Below are 17,106 nucleotides of genomic sequence, written 5' to 3'. Positions count from 1 at the left end.
AAGTAAGTTACAAATTCTGGGCTAGGAAGCCCAATGATAAAAAGCAAAGGCAGACACCATTATTGAAAAATATTAGATTTTAAAATAAAAATAGACCCCCTTTTTATATTTAAAAATAACATTTAAAAGCCATTGAGTAAAAAAAAGTAAATGACTGTAACACGTGACAGACAATGAACCAATACCCTTGATGTGGAAAAACACTTACAAATCAATAATAAGGATGCACAACTGACAAAAAAATATCCAAATGAAGAACTATGATGAAAGTTCAAAGTCACTATTCGTCTTGGAAATACAAATTAAAACTAGAGTAAGACTTCATTTAAATCTATCGAATTTGGTGTCTCTCAGAAATGCCAGGCCAAACTATTCGTAATGCTAGAAATGTTTTGCCTAACAGTGGTTGAAAACTATTTGTAATATATGGAAAGGAAATTACACAAGTTGAGAATTTTCTTGCTGTGAATACAGAAATGAAAAGGCGGTTAGATGACAATTTCACTTCATTAATTTATAAATTCACGCACTACTACAGATTTTAGAGATCATGCAGTTCAGTATCTCCATTTAAGAGTAGGAACCTATGGGCTATTCTGTTCAGGAAATGAGAACTATAGCATGTATATGTGTTTCATAAAGTATCTGGTGGATATTACTTTATTTCTTTTTTTTTTTTTTAATCATTTGGAGGTTGGAAAGCATGCTCAGTCCTTATAAGGGTCACATTTAGACAGCTACAGATTTTAATTGCTCCAAGAAAGGAATGGGGAATTATTTCAAAAGATGAAAGAAAACGTTCTTTGATCTAAAAGCAGAACTACCATTTGACCCAGCAATCCCATTACTGGATATATACCCAGAAGAATATAAATCATTCTACCATAATGACACATGCTCACGGGTGTTCACTGCAGCACTATTTACAATAGCAAGGACACAGAATTAACTTAAATGCCCATCAATGACAGATTAGATAAAGAAAATGTGGTAAATATACAGCATGAGATACCATGCAGACATGAAAAAGAGCAAGATCATGTCGTTTGAAGGAGCATACAGCTGGAGGCCATTATCCTTAACAAACTAATGCAGGAACAGAAACCTAAATACTGCATGTTCTCACTTATAAGTGCGAGTTAAATGATGAGACCTTGTGAACACAAAGAAACAACAGACCCTGGGGTCTATTTGAGGGTGAAGGGAGGGAGAAGGGAGAGGAGCAGAAAACATTGGGGATTGGGCTTAATTCTTGGATAATGAAATAATCTGTTCGTCGAACCTCCATGACATGAATTCATGTATGTAAAAAACCTTCACATGTACCCCAGAACCTAAAATAAAAGTTTTTGTAAAACACATTTCTTTGTTTTATACTGATGAGAATGAAATCATTGCTCAACACTTGTTGTACATGAAAGTACATTATTCTTGTTTTTTTTTTTCCTCAGGTATTTCCCTACTTTTTATCCTAATCTATACTTCCATTGTAATTTTTAGAATGCTAATCTAATATTTATTGAATTATTTTATAGTAAGCAACTGAAAAAAATTTAATTTTCAAAAGGAAGAAAAATACATGTTTAAATAGTAAGATAACACAACTTTGGTATTCTAAGGAATGTTTGGGGATTCATTCCAGGGCACTCATATTTTCAGGTTAGTTTTCAACTGTTCTTTTGTCAAGTATAATCAATGGAGATTTTGTTATTCATGTATTTATAGAGCTGGTTAGCCATAAATATTTTATGAATGGAGACATTTCTAGCACCACCTAATGGCAGTCAAGTAAAAAGAAAAAGTTTTTCTAATTTAGGAACTGTTTTGCATAATTTAAATTAAACTATATAGCCAGAGTTATTTCTATATGAAAATGAACTTTTACATTCCCTAATGCACTAACTAGGCACTGGAAATGCATCTCTGAGCAATTGGATTGAGTAGGAACGAAGCTGAAGGGATATTTGATAATGAAACCAAGGGGGTTTCTGCTGTCTTCATGTGTGCAAGAGTAAGAAAATACCCAGCTAATAGAAGAAATCATTTTATGTGAAAATTTTCTTTTAGTTTCAGGAGCCTATGCATACTATATTTTCCATACTCTAGTTTCCTGAAAAACGTATAGTTTGAGTATTGTATTGGCATATTTTGTTTGTCTTGTTTTTCAGCAGTTATTTATACATCTTTGACTACTATTCTACTAGTTTAATAAAGCATTTTTTAAAGTTTCTGATAGATTTTTTAAAACTGAGTCATATCATTCTGATTATAATATTGGAATTTTCTGTTGAATATGAGTCAAAGAACATGCTTTAGATCCGTAAGCTCTACTCATTTATTTAATGTGTTTCCTAGTAGGATTTGAATAATGTGTTGTCTGTCATATCCTTAGGATTGAGATCAATGGATTTGGTTAATGTATCTGAAGAAGGAGAATTTAGCGATAGCACCAGATTCTGACACCTTTCATCTTCGCCTCAACACTTTAGTTTGGTACTTCCTTCTATGATCTAAACAGGGAATAGTAGACTGACTGCAGATACAGGTAGTTTTTTGTTTGTTTGTTTGTTTGTTTGTTTTTTTGAGATGGAGTCTCACTGTGCCACCCAGGCTAGAGTGCAGTGGCACGATCTCGGCTCACTGCAACCTCCAACCTCCGCCTCCAGGGTTCAAGTGATTCTCTTGCCTCAGCCGCCTGAGTAGTTGGGATTACAGGTGTGCCAACATACCCAACTAATATTTGTATTTTTGATAGAGATAAGGTTTCACTGTGTTGACTAGGATGGTCTTGAACTCCTGACCTAAAGTGATCCCCCTGCCTCGACCTCCCAAAGTGCTGAGATTACAGGCATGAGCCACCACGCCCGGCCAGATACAGGTAGTTACAAATATCAACAAGAAATAGACAGTCTGGTGGTGGTAGTAGTTTCAAGAAAGTGCTTTCTCTTTGACTGTAATTTCTTCCTTTCTATGAATATTTATTTATTGATGCCCTGTAATGCCCTTCACTTCATTGTGCACCCTCTGAATTTTAATTCATTCTTCACAGTCCAGTTTAACCATCACAGCTTCTGTGAACTTTTTCTGTATATCATTTTGTTCTCATTTCAACAAAATTCATCACTTTTTTGCTATTTTATACTTGTAGATTACATATCCCTTGTGTACTGGGTCTTTATAATATTTTGTACTCATTTGAATACAAATACTTCTACTACTATAGAACGGGTTTCCCTTAAAATAAGTATTATGTCTTTCTTGTTTATTTTTATTATTCACAGCAAACATGTATTTTGGTGAAAGCAAAGGCAAGTTAATGGAACTGATGTATCTTTAAGTTATTGTCTACTGTTTATTTTCTCTAGTTTTATATTTTAATGTAGGTTGATGTTTTCATTTCTTCCTTTCATTAATCAATTTTTTAAAATTCCTGCTAAAAGTTAACTACTATTTGTTGTTAGTTTTTGTTTTGTTTTGTTTTAGAGACAGAGTTCCATTATGTCACTATCTTGCCCAGGCTGGACTCAAACTCCTTGGTTCAAGCCATCTTCCTGCCTTGGGTTCTCAAATAACTGAGACTATAGGCATATGCAACTGTGCCTGGCTGGGTTTTTGTTTTGTTTTGTTTTTGTTATTTTTAACTTCATATAATACTTGATTGACTTCTAAACCCATGGATTAATATCTGTTCCTAAAGTAAAAAATTGTTAACCTTGTTATTGAAGGCTAAAAAGAGAAAATGTCTGGCTTAAGGGCTATCCTAAATTTTTGAAAAATTCTTAAGAGAATATAATCATCTATATGAAGAATACATTTGGAAAATACAGGTATATTTTTAAGTAAGAGAGATTCAGAATTTACAAGAAAAAAATCTTGAATATGAAGATGATTAGACAATTGAACAAATATGTAGATAAATATGTCAATGTTTACAAAACATAAAATAGCATTAAAAAGAGAAGAATTTATCACTGCTGTCACTTATCACTGTTGCAGAGGTCCAATTAATGCAACAAGAAATAGGAGTTTAAAAGTTGGACATAAATTGATCAGATAATTATTATTTTCTGATAATATTTCCTGTAAAATCCAAGATAATCCATTGAAAATATAGAACCAGTCGAACAATCTACAAATTGACTGGAGTCAAGAGAAATATATATAAAACAATTGCATTCATGTTCTCACAAAGATACTCACAAAGTAATTAGAAACTTCTGTTTGAAACTGGGATGTAGAAGAGTGAGAAAGAACTTCACTTTCATGGTAACAACAAGAAACACCAGACTAAGTAAATATCTCTGTCTATGAGGCTATCAAGGAGAAGCAATGTAGAAAACCCTGGCTGAACTGAATTTTAGGAAGAAATAAGTGCATCATAGGTGATCAGAGTGCTGTGGCAGTTTCCATATCTGAGTCTAAGCACTTGTTCAGATAGTGGAGGAGTATGCTACTGTAGATGGGGAGAATTTTAAAGGTCAAGGGGAAACCGTCGACCCTTAGACAACAATGTGGCCTAGTAAGATGAAATGAGATCTAGAAGTATAAATGCCAAAGCAAGTAGCTCAGTCCCAGATTCCACTATTATCCTCCACACTTGAATTTTGCCAAGATAATGTCAGTTGAAGAGGCCCTAGAAGTGGATTTCTATGAAATCTTGCCATGATTGGATTCCAGAATTATGAAGAAATTTAATCCAAATATGAACCAAAAATATTTATAATCCCAGCCAAGTCCCCTAATAGCTCAAATATGGATAAGATCCAAAAGGTGGCATCACCAATGGTCGAAGGTTGAGCTAAACACAGGTGAACTAAATATAATTAAAGCTCAACTTCAGTTCTACATAGTCAGTAGAAATATATCCACAGATTGCCAAATTACTGTAATGAGAAAGCAAATAATTTAAAGCAAATATTGTAAACATTAAAAAAAGGTAAAATTCATATAATGGGTGAAAAGATAAAATATTTTAAGAGATAAATGATAGCTCTAAGAAGAAATAAAATGGAAATTCTAGATCTGAAAAGTATAAATTTACAATAAAAACTTTATTGGATAAGTATAATAGCAAATTGGTCAGTGCAGAATAAAAGATTAATGAATTTAAACACATACCATTATGAAGTAACCAAACAAAAATAAAGAGAAAAACAGGTTGGAAAAAATAAACAGATCGATAACATGTGGAATAGTATCAGCAGATTTAACATGCATGGAGATGTGGGTTCCAGGAAGAACAAATAGGCAGAAAAATATTTGAAGAAATAACTGATGCTAAATATTCAAATTTGATGATGAAACAACCTAAAAATGCAAGAAGCTCAATGAATTCCAATTAGAATAAATATACTGCAACCACATATTATATACTCACAGTCCAATTACTAAAAAAAAGATTAAGGAAATAAAAACCTTAAAATCAACTAGAGAAAAGGAAAAAGACACTGCGTAGAAGAGAACAATGAAAGGAATGAATGCTAACATTTCGTCAAAAATAACTGAGGCTAGAAGATAATAGAATATCTTTAGAAACTTTAAAACACCAATCTCAATTCTATATTCAGTGAAATTTGAGAATTTCACTGTTATTCATATTGTTCAAAAATAATTTGAAAGACATTTTTAGATTAAATAAATGAGTTACTATATCATGAATTGTCTTGTATTACAAGAAGTGCTAAAACATTTTTAGGCTAAAAAAATACCAATCATAAATGTGAGGAAAGGATGAAGGAAAATGGAAATTAAAAATATGAATAAACAGAAAATATTATTAAAAATTCTTTTGAAGACATTAGATTAGTGAAAACAAGAAATTTAAATATATTCTGCAGTTTACAACATATATGAAATTAAACTGTATGAAAAAATAATACAAATAATTGGACAAGAGTAAATGGAGAGTATGTTGCTGTAAGACTCTTATATGTGAAGAAGTATAATGTTAATTTGTGATAGTATGCGAGTTAAGAATACATATGATGATCCTTAGAGAGCTGTTTTAAAAAGTCTAGCTAGGGAGATGAAAAAGGTAGCGAAATGGAATGTTAAGGTAACTCCTCTAATCCATAACAAGATAGGGAAGGCACAGCAAAGGAGCAAAGAGCAAATGCAAAAAAAAAAAAAAAAAAAAAAAAATAGTAGAAGAAGAAAGTAAGAAAAGAGAGAATTCAAATAGCAAGATGGTAAAATTAAGTTAGAAACATATTAATAATTATGTTGAATATAAATGCACATAACACAGTAATAAAAAAGAATACATTATTAACCTGGCTAAATGAGCAAGACTCATAAAGTGTGTACAAGAAACACACTTTAAGTACAAAAACATAAATCGCTTAAAAGCAAAAGGATGGAAAAAATAAACCATGAAACATTTATCATAAGAAAATGGTAGTGGTGATATTTATATCAGCCAAAATAACCTTTAAGACCAGTAATATTACTAAATAGACATTTTGTAATGATAGTCAATTGATTAAGAAGAAATTATCCTAAATGTGCTTATATGTAGTAATAGAGTTTCAAAATACATAAAGCAGAAGTTTACAAACTAAAGGACAAAACAGACAAATTCTCTCCCATACCTCAAGAATTTTTTTTTTTTTTTTTTTTTTTTTTCTTTTTGAGACGGAGTCTTGCTCTGTAGCCCAGGCTGGAGTGCAGTGGTGCGATCTCGGCTCACTGCAGGCTCCGCCTCCCGGGTTCACGCCATTCTCCTGCCTCAGCCTCCAGAGTAGCTGGGACTACAGGCGCCCGCCACCTCGCCCGGCTAATTTTTTGTATCTTTTAGTAGAGACGGGGTTTCACCGTGTTAGCCAGGATGGTCTCGATCTCCTGACCTCGTGATCCGCCCGTCTCGGCCTCCCAAAGTGCTGGGATTACAGGATTGAGCCACCGCGCCCGGCCCTCAAGATTTTTAAATGACTTTCTTAGTACTTAATAAAAGAAGTTGATAAAAATCGGTAAAAATACAGAAAAATAAAACACACTATCAACAAACTTAAGTGATAGTTATTGTACATTTTATACAAAACTGGAAAATAGCTATTGTTTTTCAAATGTACATGGAAAGTATGTACATTTGAAAGTATATACACTACAAATATTCTACAGGTAATATGCTGGGCCATAAAAGAGTCTTAATATATTTCAAAAGTTGAAGTCAGAGTATATTCTCTGTTTACATAGAATTAAATTAGAAATCAATCTGATAATGCTGTCTGGAAATTTTCTAAGTACTTCAAATTAACACATTCCTAAATGCTCTACCAATTAAGAAAAAGGGATTTTTTTTTTAACAATTAAAATATAAAGTATAACATGAGCTTTTTGGCATGCGCCTCAAGTAATGCCTGGAGAGAAATGTATGGGTTAAATGGTTATCTTAGAAGAAAAAAGTCCAAACTTTCCTAAGCTGCTTCTTAAAACAGGCAAAAAAGAACAAATTAAGCCCAAAGTAATAAGAAATAATAATAATAATAAAAAGACAAAATTGGATATCAATGAAATAGAAACAGAAAGCAAAGCCCAGAATTGGTTTGCAAGAATGATGGGTGTTGGGGAGTGGAGAGTGGTAAGGGGAGAGAAGGAGGAGGAGAGAGAACAGGAGAGGAAGAGAGAGAGAGAAATATTTTGGATTAATTTAAAAAATCTATCAATATGATTTACCACATTAATAGAGGTAATAGTATAGAAAAATATCATATATCTCAATAGAGTTGGAAAACATTTTACAAAATTTTATACCTACTCATAAGGAAAACTTTCAGCATACTAAGTACAGGAGAGATAAAGGACCACTACAAATATTCTACAGAATATATATACATATATATGTGTGTGTGTGTACATATGTGTGTATATATATGTATATATGAAATGTACACTACAAATATTCTACAGCTAATATGCTAATATGCTGGGCCATAAAATAGGCCATATATATATATATATATATATATATATGTGAAATAGTGCATGTTTTGCTTTTCAGATAGGGATCAAGTTTTCGTTCAAACTTTATCAGTAGTTTTAGCCACTGCTAAAACAATACTGTAACATAAAAGTCATAAATATTGAAAAGGAAAAGAAAATGTATTTATTTGTCATCGACATAATTTTGTATGTAAATGCTTTAAACAATCCTCAAAAAAGTGTTAAAACTAATAAATGAACTTAGAAAGATTGCAGAATACAACATTAATATAAATAAAATTAATTGAACATACACTAACAATAAACAATTTAAACAAATAAAATTGGATTTAGAAGAATATTCAAAAAAGCACTTAAATTTAACAAAATAAATGGAAATATTTGTATAGTCAAAGCTATAAAACATAACTTAGAAAAATCAATGTAAGCCTAAATAGATGAAGATTTATCATGTTTGTGGATGAAAAACAAGGTATTGTTAAAATAGCCATTTTCTTGAAGTCGATTTATTCATTTAATGTAATTCCAATCAAAATTCAAGCAAGTTTTTTATGAAGAAATTCCCAAGTTGATTCTACAAGTTGAAAGAATATGCATGAGACCTGGAATATCCAAAATACTATTGAATAACGTATTTAAAAATTGGCCAACTTAGTCATCTTATTTCAAGATTTAAAATAAAGCCATAATAATTCAGGCTTTATAGTATTTGTGTAAGTACTGGCAAATTAATCAGAAATAGACTCAGACTTCCAATGTCAATTAAAATTTGAGGGAGCTAAGACAATTCGATGGGGAGAGTACAATCTTTTCAACATAGTATTGTATAGTGTGTAGTAGTCAAAAAAAAATTAAAGCCTGACTCCCACCTCACATCATTCATACAATTTAATTTGAGATGGATTCATAGACCTAACAAATAAAAGCTGGAATTATAAAGCTTCTAGAAGAAAAATGAGAAAATATTTTTGATCATCTTGGTGTTGGTAAAGATTTCTCAGACAAGGTACAAAGTGCTAACCATTAACAAATGATAAATTCAACTTCATCAAAAATATTAAGAAAATGAAAAGGTAAGTCAAAGACCGGATTAGGCTAGGTATATGTTTAACTTAGAATATGCCAAGCAGCTTTCCAAAATGATTGTTTAGTTTTGCATTTACATTAGCAATGTATGAGAGTTTTCATTTCATCACCTGTTCAGCAGAATTTTGTGTTTTTAATTTTAGCCATTCTAGTGGGTACAGAGATGTGTCTCACAGTAGTTTTAATTTGCATTTCCCCAATGAATGATGACACTGAACATCTTTCTTGTGAGCCTTGGTTATTTGCATATCAGAATTTTTAGTCAAGTGATTGTTTAGACGTTTTGCTCATTTTCCATTGGGTTGCTTGGCTTTTTATTGAGTTGTAGGATTTTTTAACATATTCTACATGTCAATTCTAAGAATTTAAATTTCTGATCAAAGATTTAAACAATTTATAGTAACTTTTTAGCAACTTTTTCATTCATACTAGGAACTTATATTTCAGGTTCCTTCTCTTGATTTGGATTTTGGAAGGCAAAATTTTCATCAGCCGAAATGTATTAGTTCTTTATTTCTTTTTGTTCTTACAATACCTTTGTAGGGCTATTACCTGACAATTTCCAATCATTTTGAAATGTCTTACATTTTCCTGTATCTGCAATAACAAAGTTAAGTTGACTAGAATAAAAGCTTTTGGATGGCTTTTTACGTTTCTTAGTTCAAGAGAGACACATTTGGTTTTTGAAAAATATTTGTGTTGAAGTCTAACACACATACAGAAAAGTGCAAAAAGTAGCAATGCACAGGTTGACCCATTTTTATAACCTGGACAGCCCTGAGTACCCAGCACCCACAGTACAAATAGAAGACTACAGGGCCCCCAGTGGGCCTGCCTTGTGCCCTTTCTAAATCCCAACCAGGATTACCTCTATCCTGACTTCTAACATCATAGATGGATTTTTGTCTGGTTTTGAACTTGATATAAATGGGATTATACAGTATATATTCCTGTGTTCTTAGTGTCTCTTACACAATCCATATTTGTGAGATTCATGTATATAGTTGTTCATTCTCATTGCTATATTTGTTTGTACAGTTGAGTGACGTGTGTATGTTTCAGTTTGAAGGTGTAATAAAAGGTCTTGCTATAAACATACTTGTATATCTTTTGACCCTATGCATTTGGGTGGGGCTGGATATGGAGCCAAGAGTAGAACGGTTGGATAAAAAGATACACATATCAAAAGATACAAGGATAGCTTTTTTTTTTTTTTTTTTTTTTGAGAAGGAGTCTCACTCTGTCGCTCAGGCTGGGGTGCAGTGGCACAATCTTGGCTCACTGCAAGCTCCGCCTCCCAGGTTCATGCCATTCTCCTGCCTCAGCCTCCAGAGTAGCTGGGACTAAAGGTGCCCGCCACCACACCCAACTAATTTTTGTATTTTTAGTAGAGACGGGGTTTCACCATGTTAGCCAGGATGGTCTCGATCTCCTGACCTCGTGATCCTCCCACCTCGGCCTCCCAAATTGTTGGGATCACAGGCATGAGCCACCACGGCCGGCCCACAAGGATAACTTAATAAATACTGTCAGTTTTTAAAAGAGGTTATACACTCCGACTAATAGTTTATGAATGCTGCATGTATAGATATTATTACGTTATACATTATAAACTTAACATTTTACTTATTTATTTAATATTATATATAAAAATATAGTTATATGTAATATATACGTGTAGTTGAACATATTTGGCTACACTTTGTGTTTCCTTTACATTTTAGCCATTCTAATGGATATTTAGTGGTATTGCATTTCATTTTGCGTTTCTCAGATGACTAATGATAGCGACCATCTTTTTCATATGTTTTTTCTGGCTATGTATCTTGGTATCAGATATATGTACTGCAAATATCTTTTCTCACTATATCGTTTGTCTTTTCATTCTCTTATTTCCACCTTTTGCTAGCCAAAAGTTGCTAATTCTAACATGGTCTAATTTATCAACTTTTCCCTTTCTGTTATAGCTTCACATTTATTGTTTAACAATTATTTGCCTAATCCATGGCCCCAACAGTGTACGATTTTTATGATTAAATTTGAAACTTGCAAACCCTCTTACTTGAAAGTTAAATATTTCCATGTAGAACTTGGATTTTGTATATTTTTAGAATGTTAGGCCATGGATGTAAGTTTATTTTACACATCTCATGTATACCATTTGTACAAAGTATGTGTTCCTTAAATATTTCTTGAATGAATGAATAAATATAGAGATGCATGAAATGCTGTATTATTTAAACACTAGAAACAAAAAAACTGAACTTTAGAACATTTCCTTTCTGTCTCATTTTTTGAAAATTAAAATCTAAATTTCAGCAAGTGAGAAAAGTATAATTTTCACTTGTCTGCCCATTTTAATCAGTATTTCAGCTTAACACAAACATTAAAAGCAAAAAATATTTTGGCACTGCTGGGCTCTGATCCACAACTCTTCTTTTTCCTGGGCCTGGGATGAAAATACATTCATGAGTCAGAGAGGAAGACAAGCTCAACTACACAGCTGTATTAAAATTTCTGCTCTCCTGTGCACACCACATGTCCGCTTTCATTTCTTTGGCCAACACAAGTCACATCACTAAGCCTAAGTCAAGAGATAGGAATCTGTAAATATATAATCTTCTCATAGGAAAAGAGAGTGTTAATAATTTGGAGTAGTTATGCATGTTACCACTCTGTCTCATGGTAGAGTCAATAATATTTTCTTTAAAATGTTTTATATAGGCTGGGTGCAGTGGCTCAAGCCTGTAATCCCAGCCCTTTGGGAGGCCTAGATGGGCAGATCACGAAGTCAGGAGATCGAGACCATCCTGGCTAATATGGTGAAACCCCGTCTCTACTAAAAAAAAAAATACAAAAAACTAGCCGGGCGAGGTGGCGGGCGCCTGTAGTCCCAGCTACTTGGGAGGCTGAGGCAGGAGAATGGCGTAAACCCGGGAGGCGGAGCTGAGATCCGGCCACTGCACTCCAGCCTGGGCGACAGAGCAAGACTCTGTCTCAAAAAAAAAAAAAAAAAAAAAAAAAAAAAAAAAAAAAGTTTTATATGTTAATTAAAAGATTATGTTTATATTTAGATATATTCTTTTTTTATTAAGCTCATTTAAAGAATTGATTACATGATTTCAGCATTTGGCTCAAAAGATAGAATGTATCTATATCTATGGCAATAATTAATTGTCAAGAATATGATGTTTCAGTGAACGCGTGCATTTTTAATTTCATCATAGAGTTTGTGCAAAAGACAATCATTCATTATTTATTTCGGCAATGTAAAGAGAAAATAAGAGAAGATTAAATTATTTTAAAAAGCTGTGGGAAAGTCTCACATACACCATCAAATCCAATTGCCTTTTTTTATACTATAGCTTCCCTTCTTACAAGAAATTTTCCTCGATCTGTGTAAAGTATTATATTTTAGTTGTACTAGCAGTGCGTTTTCTCATATAAGCATAAAACTTGAAAATTAAATAATATATTTTAGAAAAACACATGCACTTGCATATTTCTTAAATAGTGCATAATTTTTATGAGATTCCCAAGTATATCTTGTCTAAATATTCCTGTAATTCTTACTGATTTATTTTCATTCGTCAGATTTCTCTTGAATTAAAGAGAAGTAGTTGTCTTCCCAGATTGAGCAATTACTGGTATCTTCCCAATACCCAATTCCATGCTTTTATTCTCCTCTCTACTGCCACATAGATGACTCCAACACACTAGTAGAGAGTTTTGCTATCTTCATGTTTCAAATTATAGCTGTTTTTGTGAAATAACCTCAAGCTGTGTAATTTATAGGAATAGGTTTTATTATAATGTATGATACCAAATATCACAGAAAAATGGTGACAGAAAGATAAGATTTCCCGAGTAGTGTTACTCTGAACCATAGGGAGAAAAGCTTAAGAGAAGAAAAGAGTTGGTAGAAATATAATTGTTCTTTGCTCAGGTTGTAGACCAGACTTTATGTCTATGTTTCTGCTGGCAGATGCTTCCTTCTTTTATCTCCCTGGTCTACCCTAATAATTAATTTCTATGTCTCCCATTTCTTTCTCTATCAGATTTTTCTAATTCGTGTTCTGTCACCACCTTCTACTCATTCATTTCCTCAGTTCTCATCACCCAGCAGTCAAGAGTCTGTCCATTCTACTCAACTGAAAAAGATTATGTCATTACCGACTCCATAAGCTTTTCTTCAGTTCTAATTACTCTGGACCTATTGGAAGTGTTAACACAGTTAACTAACCTTGCCTCCTCAAAGTTCCCTCCTATCTAGGCTTCCATTTTACAATATTATCTTGATCTAACTTTATTCTTGCCCTTATTTTTTTCTTTTCTTAAATGTAGACATTTCCATTAAAGGCTCTTGTTGTTTCTCTACAATCTATCTCTTAGACATGGCTTTTGATAGGTGATTGCCAATTTATTTTCCTGGCACCATCTTCTCTTCTGAGATTTAGATTCTCATTTCCAAATGGCAGATAGAGTTTTCTGCATCATAAGTTCAGTATGCCTAAAACTAAAAAGAATTCCTAACCCCAGATTTCCTTCCTTACCTGACGTTTCTATTTCTGTTATTAATACTCCATTTTCCTCAATAATTGGTGAAAAGAATGGACCATTTTGCCCCACACCATCACCTCATATCAATATGACTTAATGTGCCTTTCCTGAAATGTATAGAGTTTATCCTTTCAAGTATTAATTCAGTTACTTGTCTGTCCGTGTCTTATTCTCCCAAAGCACAGCACTCATCTCTCTTCTGTGTAACTAAGTTATGTCTCCTCTCTACATTTCATCATCAATTTTGTTGCCTTAGTCTCAATTTTGAAAATCCTGTTCCTGCTCTCCACTCAAATTTTAATTTCTTCCATTAATTTATGGGATAAGTTTCAAATGGGTGGCTCAATCATTTCAGCGTGCTTATTAGGGGAGATGAGAGAGAACAATACATCTAGTAGTAGGAGTCCAAGTGAGTTTGACTACTGAAAAGCAATTTGTTGGGGCAAACAATTCTATTCTGTGAAGTGGAAGAGTTGCCAGGAAGGACCGCGTCCTGAATCTGACAGCAAGAACACAATGTTCAAGCAGGCCGGAGTAAGAGAATAAAAGAGTCTGTAACAATGAGATATAAAAATCACTAGGTCAAGTTTGTTGAAAATGACCAAAAGCATAAAACGTAGAAGATGGAGACGAAGAAGTCAAGAAGGCCAGGATAAATTTGATTTGCCTTCTTGGAAAGTCTAAAGCCTGTATCCTAAACTTAACCTTTGTTGTGACTAAAGGAATGGTACTCTCAAAATAACTTAGAACACAGTATTCTTTTTCATCTTTGTCTTCTATACAAACTTCTCAAGCCATATTGTACAGATGTGGGGTCTCACCTATCTCTCCAGATTTATCTAACTCCCTCCTTCACAACCAGCCTTCCTCAAACTTTCCATACCTCTAGGCCGTTGTACAATTCCCACCAAATCCTTCATAGTCTCTGAAAACAAGCTGAAGGATTATATTCTCTGAAACTGTCCTCAATTTCTTTTAATCAGATATTTTGTATATATCCCTATACCATTTATCACATCGCATTACAGGTTTTTTTTTGTTTGCTTGTTTTTTTAATTGTCTTTTTTCTCAACTAGAACTCAATGTCAGTTATGGGCTTATTAGTTTTTCTTCTTTACCCTGTAGCAGAGTTCAACAAATGTTAGTGTTCCATAGATGTATGTTGAAAAAACGACAGTCCAATGTTCACCAAATGATATCTGCTTTCCTGCCTTCAAATCCTAGCTAAAGTTTTTCTCTTAAGACATGGTTTCTGGGGTAGTTGATGTCTATTGAACCTGAGTCCACCACCACCCACATATGCAGGACTTTTGGTTACCAGCTCAGCCTGAAGGAAGATCTCCTTCCTTTAAATTTTTATTATCCTGGCTGACTGTATTTTTACTCAAATCAGTATTCATTCATTATGCACTATTGTGTTCTTGAGATGTTATTTGATTATCATATATGGTCTTGAGCTCTTATTTGATTCTCACAGGATAATTTGTTAAGGCATATGCATTTAATATTTTCAACTAAACTGGAAATTCTTTGAAAACAGAGATTGTGTCTCTTACCAGTTTTAATACATTAAGCAAAAAGCCTTACACAAGGCAAGAGCTCCATAGTATGTGTTGAGTATGTGAGATACTGAGTAGAGTGGAGATGGGGCCATGTAATGGTAGGGGGAAGGCATCATTCATAGGGCTGTTGCATGTTGCCCCTGCTTCCTAAGCTGTGGAAATTTCTATGAGAAAAGAGCATTGTATATCCTATGCAGGGCTGGTATGCGCTCTGAAGGGTCAGTAAAGATCCCAGAATTCTGAAGGCTGCAAACCATTTGGTTATAGGATGGTGTTTCAGGAAATTACCTCTATAGGCCACTTCATGGCAGGTCTTTCCAATATTAACTTCTATTACTGAACTGATTATTTGAACTTCATAAATATTTTAAGCAAGATCCTCTGTGTTTCTTTCACTCGTGTCAAAAATCCATTTATTTTTATGACTCTCTGATCATGTTTTCACGTTGATACTCTGAGTATCCAATTTTGGGTTGACAATATGTCTTTTTAGGTTGATGAGTTTTGCATAAATTTAAACTTCATTATATATTGATTAGCAGAAACACAGGCGTAAGTTTCCAAGTACTGATTGGCATTTAAAATGGGATATATTTAAAACCAATGGCCTAGACCATGCCAGTACATTGCTGGGTATAACTTCCTGACTGTACTCACTACATCATAAATAATAATGAAAGTAAATGTACATTTATCAGAAAGAATCAACAAACCCCCAGCACTGATTTGCTGATCACACTTGTCTTACCAGGCATTAAGGCCAGCTTTCGAACAAAAGTGCCTGAAGGTTTGATTGTCTTTGCAGCATCACCTGGCAATCAGGAAGAGTATTTTGCACTCCAGTTGAAGAAGGGACGTCTTTATTTTCTTTTTGATCCTCAGGTAAATGAGTACTCATAAAAGTTAATAATTTTGAGAATTTAGTATGTGCCTGGTACTGAGGTAAATGCTTCTGTTTTCACACTGAAACTTCATTCAAACCTTGTAAGGTAGGTACTATTATTATCCCCATTTTGCCAATCAAGAAAATGAAACTTACAAAAGTAATGTGACTTGCCCTCAGCTAAAATAGCGGAGCTAACTTTTAAACCATCATGGTCCGACTGAGAATCTATGTGCTTAACAACCAAAATGCCACCTTATAATGAAGATTAAAACTTTTAAATAAATTTAAAGAGCTCTATTTTTATTTTTCTTAATAGCAAAAGATTATGTCCCCTTTTCATCCTTCTGTGTCTTTCTTTTTTTATTGTTTCACCAGCAAATATTTAAGTGGCTATCGGGTACTATTGTGCTGGGCGTTGCAGACTACCATAGTTTTAAAGTTAAATATGACCATGCCCCTGTGATAAAATCTGCAAAGGATACAGTAAAATAATCAATTTTAAATGTTTATAAATTATATCAAAATAAAGATTTGGGATTCTATGTATTACAGGAACAAAAATAAATAAATACATTGTTTTCTGAGTTGTCAGTTTTCTCTGTAAATGTGATATTTAACTGAGATACAAATCAATGAAGAAAAATTGGTCAGAACAAGAGCATATGTCTGTATTTGAGGGTGCATATTTCAGGTGGGGCAGTACAGGGGAGATACTGATCTCCACCTGGGAAGGTACTGAACATAAAGTTTCCAGGCAAAGTGAGCAACAAACGTTAAGGAAATAGCAAATATTAAGTGCCTGAGGTGGATGAGAGCATGGCGCTTTTCGTACACTGAGATGAATCTGATATAGCTGGGAACAGAGACAAAGGGAAAGGTTGAAGATTGAAAAGCTGTGTAGAAACTAAGTCATTTAAGGCCCTGTAAGCGAATGTGAGGATTTGAATTTTTCCTAAGGGTGTTGGGAAAGCACTGAACAGTTGTCTTCACTTGAGTTAAACAAATATCAATGAGCATTTGATATTAGGTATTGTATTAGGCATGTGAGTAGTTGAGAAATGAGTAAGACTA

At 33.4% G+C, this 17,106-nt stretch overlaps 1 protein-coding gene across 1 annotated transcript in view; it reads left to right on the top strand.

The window, feature by feature from the left end:
• LOC105493520 (usherin) overlaps nucleotides 1–17,106 on the top strand; it is a 789,359-nt gene that overhangs the window by 305,496 nt on the left and 466,757 nt on the right. The window contains exon 21 of the mRNA XM_024796490.2: nucleotides 15,901–16,031. Coding sequence (XP_024652258.2) covers nucleotides 15,901–16,031 — 131 coding nt within the window. The remainder of the gene's footprint in view (nucleotides 1–15,900; nucleotides 16,032–17,106) is intronic.

This window comes from Macaca nemestrina, chromosome 1 (assembly GCF_043159975.1).
Source record: "Macaca nemestrina isolate mMacNem1 chromosome 1, mMacNem.hap1, whole genome shotgun sequence".
Taxonomy (NCBI): domain Eukaryota; kingdom Metazoa; phylum Chordata; class Mammalia; order Primates; family Cercopithecidae; genus Macaca; species Macaca nemestrina.
This window is presented reverse-complemented; position numbering and strand designations above follow the sequence as displayed.